The 16,041-nt window shown below is 49.0% G+C and overlaps 1 protein-coding gene across 3 annotated transcripts in view; it reads right to left on the bottom strand.

Annotated features, from left to right (window-relative positions):
• Positions 1-16,041, bottom strand: part of Asap3 (ArfGAP with SH3 domain, ankyrin repeat and PH domain 3) — a 39,215-nt gene that overhangs the window by 10,671 nt on the left and 12,503 nt on the right. For 2 of the 3 annotated variants that reach the window (XM_074081001.1, XM_074081003.1), the window contains exons 2-8: positions 7,371-7,443; positions 7,147-7,292; positions 6,160-6,234; positions 5,110-5,159; positions 798-909; positions 501-586; positions 22-97 (exon numbers count right to left, since the gene is read on the bottom strand). In XM_074081001.1, coding sequence (XP_073937102.1) covers positions 22-97; positions 501-586; positions 798-909; positions 5,110-5,159; positions 6,160-6,234; positions 7,147-7,292; positions 7,371-7,443 — 618 coding nt within the window. Of the gene's footprint in view, positions 1-21; positions 98-500; positions 587-797; positions 910-5,109; positions 5,160-6,159; positions 6,235-7,146; positions 7,293-7,370; positions 7,444-16,041 lie in introns of those variants that run through there. The other variant, XM_074081004.1, reaches the window with a different exon arrangement.

Here is a 16,041-nt window from a genome sequence, read left to right as displayed (position 1 = left end):
CCCAAGGGTGAGGCCACTTACTGTATGGACTGAAGCTGCCAGCTTCTCGATGAAGGGGGACAGACTCTGAGCTGCCTTCCAGCCATCTTGGAAAAAGCTACCAGAGGCAAAAAAGCATCCAGGGATAGATAAAATGAAGGTGAACTCAGAGGTATGGGAGAAGGTCCTCTAAGGCCCATAGATGTATAGCTTGATGGTCAAGAGCAGGCAAGAAGAGGCAATACTCTTTGGGTTCAGATCCCACTTACTAGCTGTTGGTTAAATGGGCCTCAGTTTTCTGTAAAGTGGGGATAATAACTACACCTGCTCACAGGAGGGCTGGGGGACAGACTGAGATCCTATGTGTAAAATTCTTAGCACCTGATCCTGATGGGCACTTGATGACAAGGAGCTGTGAAAATACTGCCAGATGTCCAGAGACTTTGGGGTCTGCTAGGCCACAGAGAGGTGCCTTGTTCTGTTGCCCAGAGTGTAGGTGGTGGGGGTGGGGAGACACCTACTTGTGCTGCGCATGGAAGAACTTGATGAGGCTCTGAAGGAAGTCGGGACCTTGCTTCATCTGACTCTCCCCAGCTTTGAGCAAGTACTGGGGGAAGAGCAGGGCAAGACGTGTGATGTGAGCCGAAAATGGATCCTGGGGACGAGGGCTGAGATCCCCAACCCCGGACTAATCTTCTTGGCCATGGTTGAGACTTGGTGATATTCTATAGTCTATTTGGCTGAGCCTAGTGGGCTGTGACTAGGCCCCTGGGGATTCAGAGAGGTAGACGGGAAGACAAACCTGTGACACCTCTTACCTCACACATGTGCAACTGGAAGACACGCCGTTCCCGCTGAGTGTCCTGGGCTACTTCCCCAGGGATCCCTCCTGTCACCCTGGCTCGATCCCGCTCCTTCTCCAGCCTGCCCCTAGGCCAAAAGAAAAGAGGCCTGAACAACGCTGGCCAACTCTTCTTCTGTCCACCATCCCTGCAAGGGACACACAGATGTGGGGGATGAAGCCCTTCCCTGTGCCAGCTGGGTGCTGGGGCTCACAATGACAGAGGCCAAGGCAGACAGACTTGGGGAGTTCAGAGGATGTGGGGAAGAAAAGCCATGAATGAAACCACAGCAGAGAGTGACGGGAGACTTAAATGGAGGACCTGGCCTCATTGGGGATCTTTAGAAAATGATGTAATGCAGTTGGGGCCACAGCAATGAGGGGCCTATGCAGATCACGTAAAGCTTCTTGATCTTTTAGCCCAAAGGCAATAGGAAAGGACACCATCCTTCTTTTTTTTTTAAGTGGAGTCAGAAAGTGCTCCCATCCCAGGAGCAGGGCCATCTGGTGCACACTGTTTCTATGTCTTTCAATAATGAAAAAGGAAACATGACCTGATGTTGATCAATAGAAGTGGTTAGACAAATCATGGTTTGTCCATATATGGGAACACCTGTTAAAAATGCTAAAGATTGCTGGGCATGGTGGTTCATGCCTGTAATCCCAGTGGGAGGTGGAGACAGGAAGATCAAGGTCTAAGACCTGTCTGGGCAAAGTGGGAGACTCTAAAACAAACTAAAGGCAAAAACACTGAGGGTTGTGGTTCAAGTGGTAGAGAGCTTGCCTTCCAAGCATAGGGCCCTAGTTCAGTCTCCAGTACCACCAAACAAAAGGGGTGGGGTTCAAGACCTGCATAACCTGACTCAGAAAGGATCTATTTCAGAGAAAGAGGGCAGAAAACAAGGCCCAGCACAGCAGCGTCAGCCATATGGGCTCTGGGTGCAAATGGTAGCTCCTACATCCACTCAACCTTTATAAATCTTCTAAGCTTCAGCTTCTTCATTTTGCAAACAAAACTGTGGCACATAACTAGTCCTTGGACATAATGTGTGGAAAACACTGAGCACAGATCCCCGTAGATCCCAGGTCTTCAATAAATGGCAGGATTATGACATTGCTAACAAGGGTGGTGATGATGTTATACTGGTGATTTTTAAAATTTGTGTGTGTGGGGTGGGGTGTATGTATGTGTGAGAGTGTGTCCCATTGGGGATGGATGAAGCCCAGTGGCTCTCACAAGCTAGATGAGCTCCACTCCCCTTTTACATAGTTTTTCAGCATATGACTCTCTTCCCTCCCTCCTTTTCTTCCTTTCTTCCTTCTTTCCTTCCTCCAATTTCTCTCTCTCTCTCTCTCTCTCTCTCTCTCATTTTTATACTAGTAGAGATTAAAAGATGGAGCTATGGGCTGGAGGCATGCCTGAAGTGATAGATGGAGCTAAAAGTAGCTCAGGATGAAGATAAGCTGTGAAGTACCTTCCATGGCTTTGTCAATTACCATAACTCTGTCCCTCAGCCTCAACTATGAAAATTCACAGAGATTCACTCTACAAATTCCAACAGTCAGGAAAATGACTTGCTCAAAATTGCAAGTTGGTCCTGAGAGAGGCTAGGGGCAGATGTCAGGCTTCTGCCTCCTGTGCCCTCACTGTTGTTGGGCCCTGGTTCCAGCCTAGAGAGATGAGTGCTTGTTGAACTAAGCTCTATACACACTGCTTATTTCTTTCTACACTGCAAGCCATCACCAGCCCTACTTCACAGACGAGGAAATGCACCTGACATAGACAAGTCAAGATAACCAGGCCCCTGTACAGTGTCCAGACAGTTTTCTCAGCAGCCCCAGGTGGACAGGCACTCCTCCTCCTATCTCACTGGCCAGAGGGAGGTGCTGAACGTGTGGATGCTGCCAGCGCCTTGGGCCCTGTCAGTGGCTGTACAGACTGGCTTGGTGAGAATGTGGTGGAATTACTTAGCACCTACAACTCACTAACATCTGGCTACATGCCTGGTGAAAAGGAACAGACAGTCACCTCTGCCAGCGTATGTCACTCAAATTATGTAGTTATATGGTAGAAGCCAAGGGGCCAGGTAGCCTTGGGTCCTGGCCAAGGCCCTGTCCATAGTTTACTGAATCACCATAGCCAAGCCCTTCTCCCATCATGGAGTCTTCTTTTAGCCACTCCACCAGCCCATCTTTAAATGAAATCTTATAGGAAAGCTCAATACAGAAAGCTAATAAAAGCAGGCCTGCTTGGGGCAGGTCTGTTTCATAATATGAAACATGCATTTGGAAGATGAGGCACTAAGAGGTTAAGGGCTTGGTCAAGGTAACTCAGAAAGGGGAGAGCCACAAGATCACAGCAAATTATAAAGATAAGGATAGTCTGAGTCCCTATCACCTGTCCCTGGACCTCCAAAGAAAGCAGATGGCCACACCCCATCACAGGCAGTAATGTCCCACCAGCAGACATCCATCACAGTATCACACCCACAGCTGTGGTTGGAGGTGGGTAGAAAGAGGAGGTATGGCCTTCCTTCAGATTTGGGGAGGTGCCCATGGCTCTGGGAGCTAACGGAACAATCAAAGCTCCAGAATCTACTTTTTGGAATTGATCCTACAGAAGTTATTAAGGGTAGGAGCAAATATTTAGTTCCAAGGATATCTCCTCAATGAGAAGGATGGATTAAACACTACACATATGCACAATGTTGGCACACTGTGCACCCATGTAATTACCCATGTAACAATGCTGAAAGGTAGCCACAATATATTTTTGTTGTTTGTTTTTTGAGACAGGGTATTTCTAGGTAGCCCAGGATGTACTGGAACTTTTGATCCTCCTGCCTCAGCCTCCTGAGTGCTGGGATTACTAGTATATGCCACTATATCCAGCTTCACGATGAATTTTTGAATGAAAACAGCAGATTACAAAGCAGTATAATCATTTTCATCTCAGTTTTAGGAATATATTTTGTTGTATATAGAAAAATAAATGGAAAAGGATAATATCTTAGGCTTGGAAATTAAGGATTTTTCTATTTTTTGGTAGGTTCTCCTTACCTCGCCTTGTTTTTTAAATGATAAATTACAGTGTTATCCATTTTTTGTGTGTGCCAGTGGCTCACACCTATAATCCCAGATACCTGGGAGGCTGAGATTGGGAGGACTGAGGTTCAAGACCAGCTTGGGCAAAAAAGTTTGCTTTACCCACTCTCAATGGAAAAAAGATGGGCAGAATGGCATGAGCCTGTCATTCTAGTAATTGCGGGAAGCTTAAAATAGGAGGATGGAGTTCCAGGCCAGCCTGGGGAAAAAGCAAAAAGGGCTGGAGGCGTGGCTCAGTGGTAGAGTGCCTGCCTCATAATCGTGAAGCCCTGAGTTCAAACCCCAGTATCACCAAAAAATACTCAAAATACCCACCACACAACCATAATTCCTTCCAAAAATGATTAATATTTTTTCTTCTTTTTTTAGAAGGAGGTACAGGGTCTCTCTCTGTTTCCCAGGCTGGTCTCAACTCCTGGGTTCAAGCAATCCTCCTGCCTTGGCCTCCTGAGTAATTGGGACTACAGGCATGCATCTTTTATTTCTCCGTTTTCCAAATTGCACATAACAAACATGTAGTGTTTTGGTAAAAATTCAAGAGAAAACAACATTTTAGAAAGAAGAATAAACAATGTTCTGAAGTACGGGCCTAACTGGGCCCTGACCAGAATCCTCAGAACCACAGAGCCAAGGAATCTCTGCTGGGGAAGTGCCTGAGGCTCCTTCCGTCCTCTTCACATTCCAGTAGCCTGTGGGAGAGCTGAAGTGTGGTGTGGGGCACACAGGAAACTGGGTAGAACACACCTTCCTTTTTCCTGTGTCTAACTGAATATTTACAGATACATTTACAGATACAGACACTCCTGGAAGGAGGAACCCCTGCTCTGCTGCTGACTAGCTGTGTGGCCCTTGGCCAGTGACATTTGTCTCCGGACCTCCAACACCTCCTCTGGTAATTGGGACACTAACAACTCTGTCACAGGGCTGGCAGCTCCTCTCCACCCCACACATGTGGGCACCCCGGAGCAGAGGGCCACTGAGGACAGCACCCCAAGGTCCGGTCCAACAACAGCTCTTTTCGTGGTGCCTCAGTTCCATCCCCAGAACCCAGCCAGGCCTGTAGGTGGCTCCAGAGAGCCAGATGCTGTGCTCTTCTGTGGGACATGTCCTGGCCACACTTAGCACCTGCTCCTGCGGCAACTCAGGCACTACCCTCCTGGCCAAACCACTGCCCTGCCACTTACACTTTGGCTTCATAGTCCTTCCACGCCTTCTCCAGTTGCTTTCTGGAATCCTGTGGTTTAAAAGAAGAATGATTTGCCCAAAGGGAAGCTTGAACTCTGACATAAACAGAACACTCTGCTGCCTTTGGGGGACCCTGCCTCCCTGCTCCCCCCATGCTGCTCAGAGCTGTTCTCCAACCACCCCCTGCCACCCCACCTCCCCAAACAGAGCAACCGACCCCACTTCCCAGGGCTCTGCCCCTTCTTCCACCCCAACTTCTCTTCCCAGAGCTGCCAAGAGTCAGTTGGGTATGGTGGGCCCTGGCCTGGGGTGCAGGAGGTCTCTGCCCTGGATCTTGTTGCTCAGAAGCTAGAAATGGGGTATGATGATGAGGATGGGGAGATGAAGAACAAACTCCTCCCCTAACTTTATCCCACCATTTTCTCCTGCCTGGTAGGACATCATTCTCTTTCCAGGAAGGGTACACATGCACAGAGAGGTTGAAAAGTCTCCTCATGGCCACACAGCAAGCCAGTGTGACCTGGCCAACCTCTGGCCTGGCTCTTCTGGGCTGGGCCACATCCAGCTGTACTGCTCACACCCTCTGAACAGCCCAGGGAAAAGCCACCTGTCAGGTTTAGGTGGGTCCCAGGCAGTGAGCAGCCCTGGCATGGAGGAAACCCCCTAGGGTTGGGGGGGGCGAGGAGAGTTCTCCCCTGGGCCTTCTGGAGCAGACTGCCCAGGGGAATTAGTTTGTCACCTTCCCTGAGCAGTGCTTTGACCCAGGCACAGGAAGAGCAGGTCCCCACCCTGGCCCTGCCATGGACTAACTATGTAAACCATGTGCAGTTCACCTCTCCCCCTATGCCTACAAGCAAGGGTGAGGCACCTAAGAACCCACCTAATGACACAGGGGTACTCCCATCAGGACCTGGCAAACAATGGGTATCAGAGCCTGCTGTTGGCCTAAGGGCTGCCCCTCACTCGGCCTGGTTCTCGGCCCAGCCCTGCCTTCCCTATGGTCAGCCCTCTCTCACTGTATCCACCAGCTCCCCTACATAGAAACTCACCTGCCGCCCATCTCTCAGTTGCGCCTTCATCAGACTGTCCAGGGGGAAAGAGACAATGTTGTTCAGGTTCTGAACCTGGAAGAAGCAGAGACCCCCACCCCCTCTGTGGGTGACCATCTGTCCAGCCCCAAGGGGCTCAAGGTACAGCGAAGCACCAAGAAGCAAAAGAGAGCCATGGGGTACAGGAAACTGAGACAGAGATGGGAAGGCAGAAAGGGGATCTGAGGATGTTGGAGTCAGCGCCCTCCCCTAACTGCTCCGGCCTCATTGCCTCACTGCTTCAGGAGTATCCCCTAGTCACTGTCACCTCTCTATCCCTGACTTGGCTGACATTACAGGCTTGTGCCACCACACCTGGCTTGCATCTCTCCTAATGGTAAGAGAACCTTTCTTGCGGGGAACTCTTTCCTTGTAGTCAGACAGGAGTCTCATCTGATCCGGGCACCCTATTAGCTTGACTGGCTCAGACACAAACATGCAACCCAAGCCTCCAATCAGGATCCTTCAGGAGGCCATCAGGAAGGAACAGGGACTGCTGGGCCAGTGCAGGGGCAGAAGGGCTTGTGGAGCTGAGGGAAAGTTATTGGATTTGAACACAAGCAAATGCAACTGAGAAAGGAGAGGAAGAGCAACAGAGGTGTGAGGAGAGGTGGTGGTGGTGGGTGTATGAGGGCAGGAACCCCAGAGCCTGTCCTTCCCTCCCCCAAAGCTGCTCCAGAGAACCTGCCTGCCCAAGTGCATGGGGCTATTCCCCCCACCCCCCCCACCGCACCCACAAGACCCCCTCTGCTCTGGGGAAAGAGGAAAGGACAACAGAGAGAGAAAAGAGTTGAGGAAGAAGTCGGGGGGTGGGGTAGAAATGCAAAAAGTGGGTCAGCGCTGGACAGGGACCTCAGATGAGGGATTAGAGGTCAAAGGCAAACCAGAAGAGGTGGATTACCCTGAGCCTGGGCTAAGGGCTGGGCAGGGAAGGAGCTGGGGCCTCACCAGGTTCTTGAAGAGTGCAGCCACCTCACGGGTGAACACAGCCAAGTTCAGGAAGCCTGTGGACAGCTCATGGCTGTTCTGGGACAGGTGGCTGTTGCCCAAGGACTCCACAGCCTCTCGGTACTGCTCCTCATTGTCCACGTGGCCTGCGAAGGTGGAGAAGGAGACTCAAGCTTGGCTCTAGGCAGGCAAGGGGCCCCGGGGCATCAAGAAGGCTCACTCACCTAGGCCAGAGCTGTGGATCACCCGCACAGCCTTCTTGATCCTCTGCAGAATGGCCTGGTCTCCTTCCAGAATCTGGAAGCAAACGTGGGCAGAGGTTCAGCCTGCTAAACTAGGATGATGTCCGACTCCACAATCCCACCCTCCAAACACACAGTCTCGCCATCCTCCAGACTCTTCCCTAGGGGCCTCTCTGTGCCCTCCACCAAACATAAGCAGACCACACTTTTCCTCTGGACCACAGAGAAGCCACAGGGCAAAGATACCTCTCCAGGGAGACCTCTCTTTCACTTTTATCCCAACCCAAGTCATGTAAACACCTCCATTCAAAGCTGTGCAGCCCAGTGGGGTACGCCAGGCCTTGGCTCACTCTGGACCGATATGTTAGCCTGTCTGAGCCTCAAGTGCCTTATCTGCAAAATGTATAAGATGCTTAGAAAAAAGCTAGAGGAGGGAACATCTTTGTATCCCCAAAAGACACAGACAGGGACATTGTGGAGGGAAGGGGAAGGGAAGGACAGGACCCACGCCCCAAGATGGGCTGAGCCCATATGGGAAGCTTCCTTGGACTCCTCCCTTTCTCCTTCAGTGGGCACAGCTCTGGTGACCTCATGAAACCCTTTGAACTGCACAGTTCACTTGCAAAGTGAAGAATGTTAAGAGCTGGAAGAGGCCCACAGAGCCACAGATAAGGAACTGAGGCCAAGTGAGGGGACGGCCTTGCCCAGAGTCACATGGTGGAATAGCAGTAGAGCTGGGCTTCCAGGGCATCTCGGCAGAGTGCCCGTCTACACACCATGGCTCCACACTGACCCCAGTCCCAGCTGTTTTGTTCAGTGGCTGAAATGGGATCAGAGTTTGATTTTAGAAGAGTTCCTTCAAGTCAGGCATGATGGCACATACCTGTAATCCCAGCTACTGGGGAGGCAGAGGCATGAGAATCAAGAGTTGAAGGCCAGCCCTGGCAAAGGTAGTAAGACTGTCTCAAAAACAAGATGCAAACACAAGTACTGGTGATGTGGCTCAAGTAGAGCATTTGCCTAGGAAGCATGACGCCCTAGGCTCAATCTCTAGTACTGCAACACAACAACAAAAAAGAGTTACTTCCTGGCGGTCTCTGGAGGGAGGCGGTGGTGAGGGGAGGTTGGCTTTGAAGCCATGTTGTGTGGCTGTGAGTGGGCTGTCTGTTCTCACTGGGCCTCCTTCTTAGCCATCTGTGCAATGGGGAAACAACACCAACCTCTTGGTCATTACAAGGACTCTGTAAGATGGTTCCATGAGGGCTTGGGTGGGGGTGGACACAAGCTGTGTCCTCAGTGGGAGCACCTAGGAGTGTTATCATTAGTGCCTGCTGCAGCTAGAGAGGCCTGACATCCTTCTGCCTGCATGTGAACTTGAGAGACTTCCAGAACTGGGGCCAGGGAGGCCCATCCCAGGGGAGGAGACACCAAGTCAGGTATTAGGCGGATCAAGATCAGGGCACCATATGAGCCACCCCTCTGGTCCACTTTGCTCTGGTTATTTTGGAGATGGAGTCTTGAGAACTATTTGCCTAAGGTTAGCCTCTAACCTCAATCCTCCTGATCTCATCCTCCCAAGCAACTAGGATTCTAATTGGCATGAGCCACCAGCACCTGGCTTAAGGGTGCAGTATTTGAGTTGAGCTGGGGATGTGGCTCAGTGGGTTAAGCAAGCACAGGCTTTGGGTTCCATCCCCAGCACAAAAAGTAAATAAGTAAATAACTTAGATGCTTCTTAATGGACAAGAAAGAACATAATTCTCTGGAAGTCCCAAAGACCCAGACAAGGAAATGTGTTTGCCAAATCCCTTGATCTCCACCTTGAATTTGGAAAGTTAGAAGGGGACTAACTTAAGACTCCATGGCTTCGCTGTAAATGAAAGTGCAGGTTGGAGATCTGAACCCACATGCCTCACCTGCAGGAGGTGCTCAGTAGATGCTTACCTAAGTAAACAACAGTTTGCAAAGTGAGTGTCCGCAGCAGGGGAGCTGGGTAGCTATGGGAACTCTGTATTTTTTCTTCTTGATTTTGCTGTGAGCCTAAAACTACTCTAAAAAATAAAGATTTTTTTTTTTAGTTTGCAAGGCAGGAGTTCTATCTTGAAGCCATGTACCCACCTCAATTTTTTTTAGGTTTTTTGTTATTGTTGTTTTGGTTTTTTTTAAGTAAAGAAAAGCAGAAGAATGGAGAGATGGAGAGGTACCCTGTCACCCCTTTCTTCTGACTCAAATGCATTTGGAATGTCTGGAACTCAAGTAGCCATCTTGGACCATGAAGTAGAAGCCATTTGTTGTGGATGGTGGAGCAACAAAATACAAGTTTTTTTCTGGTGATTGAAGACTTCTTTTACATGAAAAAGAAATAAATGTCTATCTTATTTAAGCCACTGTTATATCCACCAGCTATTGTATTACTTGTGGCTAAACCTAGCTCTAACTGGTACAGGCACCCTAGTGACCTGCAAACTGGTCCTTGATGTCCTTGTCAGATATATCAGGAGACGGCTCCCAGCTTGGCACTGTTCCTGTCCCTACTGCTCTTAGCAACCAAGTTCACACAGCTGTTCATTCATTAAACTAGTTCTGAGTGCCTACTCTGTGTTCACCCTGGGTAAAATAAAAAGACACAAGGTCATTGGTCAGGGGTTGTCACTATCTAAGAAAGAGCCAAGTAACCAGATGCTCAGAGGTCAGTGTGATGAGGGCCATGACGGAAGTTGAGTGAGGCCCCTGGGAGCCCAGGGAAGTAGAGCTATGTTTGCCTGGGAGCAACAGGCCTTCCCTAAGTTTGACTAAGGGCACTGGATGAGCTACTGCAGTATGAGCAGGTGGGGGGACACAGGTGTCAAAAGTGGCCTCCAGGAGGGAAAGGGGCAGTTCATTCATGCACTTACTCATTCCAATGAGCATTTTCTGGGGCTGATTTCAGCCAGGCCTGGTGTCAGACACTGAGGATACCTAAGACATGGCCCCTTCCTTCAGGAGGTCCTCAAACATAAAGGTACAAGTGCATAATAAAGACAGGAGGAATCTACTTCTTTTTCCAGAAAATTCTGGAAAACCATTCACACTTGGGTACAGGTAAGTGACCCTCAAAGATTTAAGTTAAAGAAAGAGTTTTAAGGGAGAAATTCTGACCGGATCTGGGGAAGGAAAGATTTTTGGGGAGACAGGTTTTCCAGGTTCTGCAGTGATGCTCCCACAGCAGGAGGAATCAGAAGCTGAGATTCTAGCCATGACCCCTCCCACACACACAAAAAAACTATCTCCCTTGGTGATACTGGCCCAGACAGTTTTCCAAAACTCCCTTTCTTTAAAGTGGTTTAAGAATAAAATAATGGGGTGTCCATGCTCTGCTCTCTCACAGAATCCCCGAGAGACTTCTCAGAGACTGGCAAGGCTTCTCAGAGACTGGCAAGGCCGCTGGAAAACAGTAGTACCCTCACTGGCTGGCTTCTTGCCCCTGCAAGAGCAGCTCTCATTCCCCATGCCTGAGACGGGGTAGGCCAGGCCTCTAACCCCCAGACCCATTTATCCCCAACAGACAGTCAGTCAGTGGCTCTCTAAGCAGGTTCTCTGAGCAGCCACCTCAGCATCACCTGAGAACTTGTCAGCCGTGTAGTTTCCAGCTGAATCTGAAAGTCTGGGGCCCCTTGGGTTTTGTAATGCCTGCTGAGCTAGGACATCTCTGGTCTAACTCTGCTGTACAGAGCCACAGTGCATCTTCACTGTGAAAGGGGCGGGGCTGATGCCCAACAGCCTGGGCCGCAATCCCAGTCCCATCAGGCACTTGCTGTGTGACTCCCTACAGTACCTGCCACGTAAGGGTGGTGGGCAGATTAAATGAATTCACAGTGGTAAAGTGCTTAGAAAACTATCTGTTTTTTGAAAGCTAAAAATGCCATCTATTTCAAAACTGAATTTGGGTTAGGAATTGCTCAACCTTTCTTGAACTAATTAGACGCACTCCCCACCTGGCCTTAGTATGCCTCTTCAGTAAGATGTGGGAACCCGAGGCACAGAGGGGCCACAGTGGAACCTCTGTCGCCCAGCAGTCACTGAGTATAGATGTCACAGGCCCCAAGTGCTTGCTCCATGCCAGGCTTGTCATGCACCTGGTCATACTTTTGAGGTGGCATCACCATGCCCATTTTATAGAGGAAACTGCCAGAAGAAGGAAGATGTTCATGTCACACAATAATGAGCAGTGGTGGGTCCTAGCTTAGACACTGGACTAGTGTTCTGTCCGCATGGCGCTGCCCCTAAGGGGTAGAGTGTGGCTTCTTTGATGCTTGGACCAGGTCCACTTCTGAACCTCAATTCCAGCTCCACTCCTCCCATATCCTTTCACTGTCCCCTTGAACTTACAGGAGGGAGAACAGAGGATGACCCATTGAAGAAAATGGGGTTGGAGCAGTGGTGAGCCTCACTCCGAAGACTGGCCTACTAAGAAAACAGGTGTGTTCAGTTGGCACATCTTGGACAGGATTCCAGGACTGACAGGTGGGAGTTAGGGAGACAGACACAGACCAGCTTAAACAGGGGACTGTCCCAAGGAAGAAAAAACTACTACTGAAGGGAGTGAGCACCCTGCCACTTGAACTATTCAAGGACTTCAGGTGCTGAGAGTGACCCAGACATTAGTCTCAATTAGAATTGATGGCCATCTAGATCCCTTCCTTCCTTCCCTTCCTCCCTCCCTGCCTCCCTCTCTCCTTCCTTCCTTCCTTCTTTGTTTCTTTCCTTCCTTTCTTCCTGCTGGGGATGGAACCAGGGCTTTGCACATGCTAGGCAAGCACTCTGCCACTGAACTACATCCCCAATCCATGATTTCTTTCAATATTCAGAGTCAGTGCTCTTCAAAGCCTGCACAGGCCCTAGGCAAAGATGGGTGAAACACAGTGTGTATGGGACATGTCTGAACTTGGGAAACCCCATGGAGTCCTTCTGACAGCCTAGCTTGGCTGGCCCAAGACAAAGCCTGAATTCCAGCTGCGGCCCTGCCCTGTGTGCTACTCACCCTCACCCCAACAACACACACACACACACACACACACACACACACACACACCCTGGCTCTCCAGTCTGTGCTCTCTGTGGGCAAAACAGCACAGATGGCAGCACTAAACCATGCCCAGCTGTCCTGCCTGAAGGGCCTTCTGCTTGCCCCCCTCCTGGGTCAGGATGCATCAATGGGACCCATTCTTCATTCCTGTGGTTTCTTAGAGCCAGCTGTAGTTGCTATAGCAACTCAGCCAAGGGGGCAGAGCTACTGGTACTAAAGCTGGGATCTGCAGATTAAATTTCACCATGAGATATTCAGTTCTTTGGATCATTACAATGTAGGGCATAGGCACCACTTTTGTATTTCCCATGACCGTTACAGCCATTAAAAATCAATCACGGGCTGGTGGAGTGGCTCCTGCCTAGCAAATGTGAGGTCCTGAGTTCAAACCCCAGCTGGGCCACAAAAAAAAAAAAAGTTAAGCTGGGCACCAGTGGCTCATGCCTGTAATCCTAGCTACTCAGGAAGCAGAGATCAATAGTTCTCTGCTGAAGTTCAAAGCCAACCTGGGCAAATAATTCCCAAAACCCTCTCTTGAAATTACCCAACCGGGCTGGCAAAGTGGCTCAAGTGGTAGAATGCCTGACTAGCAAGCATGAGGCATGAGGTCCTGAGTTCAAACCCCAGTGCTGCCGGGGGGGAAAAAAAAAGAAAATACCCAACCAAAAAAGGTTGACAGAGTGGCTCAAGTGGTACAGTGCCTGCCTAGCAAGTGTGAAGCCCTGAATTCAAACCCCGGTACTGCCAAAAAAAGAAAAAAGAAAAAAATCATAGTATTTTTCCCACTGACCCTGGATTTGGTTCATTATTCTGCTAAAATAGCTCCCCAGGTAGCCTCTACCTGTAAACACTTGCTGTAAAATAGAGTGGGTATCGCAGACTAAAGCCGTTTTCCGGGCCAGGCATGGTGGTGCATACCTATGATCCTAGTTAATTGGGAGGGGGAGATGGGAGGATATCTATCCCAAGCTGGCCCAGACAGAATCGAAAGACCCTATCTGAAAAATAAACTAAAGCAAAAAAGGCTGGGGCCACAGCTCAAGCAGTAGAGTGCCAGCCTCAGCAAGCACATGGCCGAGTACCATCAAAATAAAAGGAAAAAATAAAACCATTTTCTATCTTTGCTTTGGACCATGATGACGCTCCTTGGGAGATTAAGTTACAAAATATTAGAAACAATCCAACATTATCTCCTTCTGACAGGGATTTTTGCAGACTGCAAAACAAAGGCTCAGGTGAACTTATTGTTCCAGGTCTCACTGGAAATGCAAACTAAGGAAAGGATCCAACCCAAACTGCACAGGGCTTTACAGTTTGTAAGGAAGTTTGACCCTGACCATGTAAGACTCAACATCACAATGAGGTGGCCATTTTGTTCCCACAAAGCTGATGGATGAGTCAGTGAGGCTCAGAGAGGTGAAGAGAGCTGCCTGAGCTCACACAGCCAGAAGGTGAGCCTTCTGGGGCCAAAACTTTGTTCCTTCCCACCCAGCCTGTGGGCCCATTCCAGGGCCCATACCAGGGATGTCCATGGAGTTCCCACCAGGGCCCTTGGAAGCCACATTCAAGAGCACTACAGACCAATCAAAATAGTTCTCACATTCAGCTAGCAAAGATCTAGAAAGAAAAAGAAAAAAATGTCTTGCCAATTCATTGGACCGCCTTCCAAAAATGTGTGCAGCTGTTATGATCAACAAGACACAGACTGCGTTGAAAGCATTCTTGAATTTATGGCAGCTTTGTGTCCTTCTCCATATTTCTCAATCAATATTAACAGTAGACTGTTGTGGGAATGTCAGAGAAAACTTGACATTGGAAGGGAGTTTTGTGAGGCGGCAAATCCTGGTTCCTTTGATCTTTGACTGGTGTGCACAGGAAGATTAAATTATATGTACTACATACTAAAGGTGATCATTAAAACATGGTATTTTAATGAGCAAACCAAGTCACACTTAAAACATTAAATAAATGATATATAAACTGAAAAAAGGGGGGCTTCTCATTTCTAGACCCAATTATTAATTTACAGAAGATGGAGAAACTTGTTAAACCATACCTGGAGAATGCAACAATGGAGCACAAACCAAATTGTGACACCACACAAGGAGCCACTCAGTTTCTTTATAGAGGGAGCCCCGCTTGCTGCATAGACGCTTCACCACTTGAGCCATACCCACCAGCTCTTTTTGCTTTAGCTATTTTTCAGGTAAGGTCTTTTGCTTTTGCTAGTGGCCAGGCCTGGGACCAAGATCCTCCTACCTCTCCCCCTCCCCCAACCCAGGGCTGGCCTTCACTGCAATCCTCCCATCTGCCGCCCAAGTAAATTTCTTCCTCCCTCTTTCCCTCTTTCCTTCCTTCCTCCTTTCTTCCTTCCCTCCCTCTCTCTTTCTTTTTTTTTTGCAAGTGCTAAGGATGAACCCAGGGCCTCACGTGTACAAGATAAGCACCCCAACACTGAGCCACTGAGCCACCCAGCCCTGGAAACTCAACAGATGCATCAACACATGACAGTGTGTGAACTTTACTTGAGTCCTGGTTTTTAAAAAATAACTGTAAAAGAAGTTAGCACAAATATAAGACAACTGGAAATCTGAAAACTGGCTAACTGATGATTTAGGGATTATTGTGAATGCTTTGGGGACAATGATGGCATCACAGATGTGTAAACAAAAGCAGTGCTTTCCCCTTAGAGACACATATTGACCTACTGGAGCACGAAATGCTGTGATCTTTGGGATTTTTTTCAAAACAAACTGAGAGTTGGAGAAGCAGAGGGGTGTGGACCAGGCAGGGCTGGATGAGGAATAAATGGGGTTCACCATCCTGTGTTGCTTCTCTGAATTTTTCCAAATGCTCCATAAGAAGAAAAAAGTGGGGCTGGTGGGTGAAACAATAAGATTGGCAAAATATGGTAATTATTGAAGCTGAGGGATTCCACTTTTATGAATGCTTGAAAACTTCTGCAATGCAAATTAATAAAAGAAGATGAAGGTTCTTATATTCACAAAAGTGAAACTCATCTTGCCACTTTAGTGCTGTACAATAAACCCTTTTCAATAAGTGAAAGGCACAGCTTTTAAGCAATGGGACAGAAAGTGGGGTCTGAGAGAATTTGGCCTAAGGGAGGCCAGAGAGCCAGGGGCCCAGGACCAAGGACAAGGACCAAGTGGGAGGCAGGAAGGGGCTGAGGTAGCATCTGTCCACTGGACTCATAGCATGTCCACTGAACATGCAAGAAGAGCCCAGGATGTGGAGTGTGGAGACCAGGTTCTTTCCTGGCTCAGCCCCTCTCAGCACCGTGACCTGCTGGCACCTGAGAAGTGGGAATGGCAGTAATACCTTCCTCCCACCCCAACTCCCTGAAAATAGAATGATATTAAGATTGGGAGTGTGTGGCCTGTGCACATGTGAGCTGCCCTGTTCATGTCATGCTCTAATTCTGCTTCTTCTCACCCACCAGCCCAACCACCGGATCCCAAGAAAGACAGGGAACACCCTGGGGCCCTTCCTGGGTGACCAGCAAAGAGGGGAAAGGGTAAGACAGAAACCCTGGGGAGCAATCCCAGTTCCACTACCAAGAGGTGATCA

This window comes from Castor canadensis, chromosome 7, assembly GCF_047511655.1.
Source record: "Castor canadensis chromosome 7, mCasCan1.hap1v2, whole genome shotgun sequence".
In the NCBI taxonomy this organism is placed as follows: Eukaryota; Metazoa; Chordata; class Mammalia; order Rodentia; family Castoridae; genus Castor; species Castor canadensis.
The sequence above is the reverse complement of the archived record's forward strand: the minus strand, read 5'-3'. Positions and strand labels throughout refer to the sequence as shown.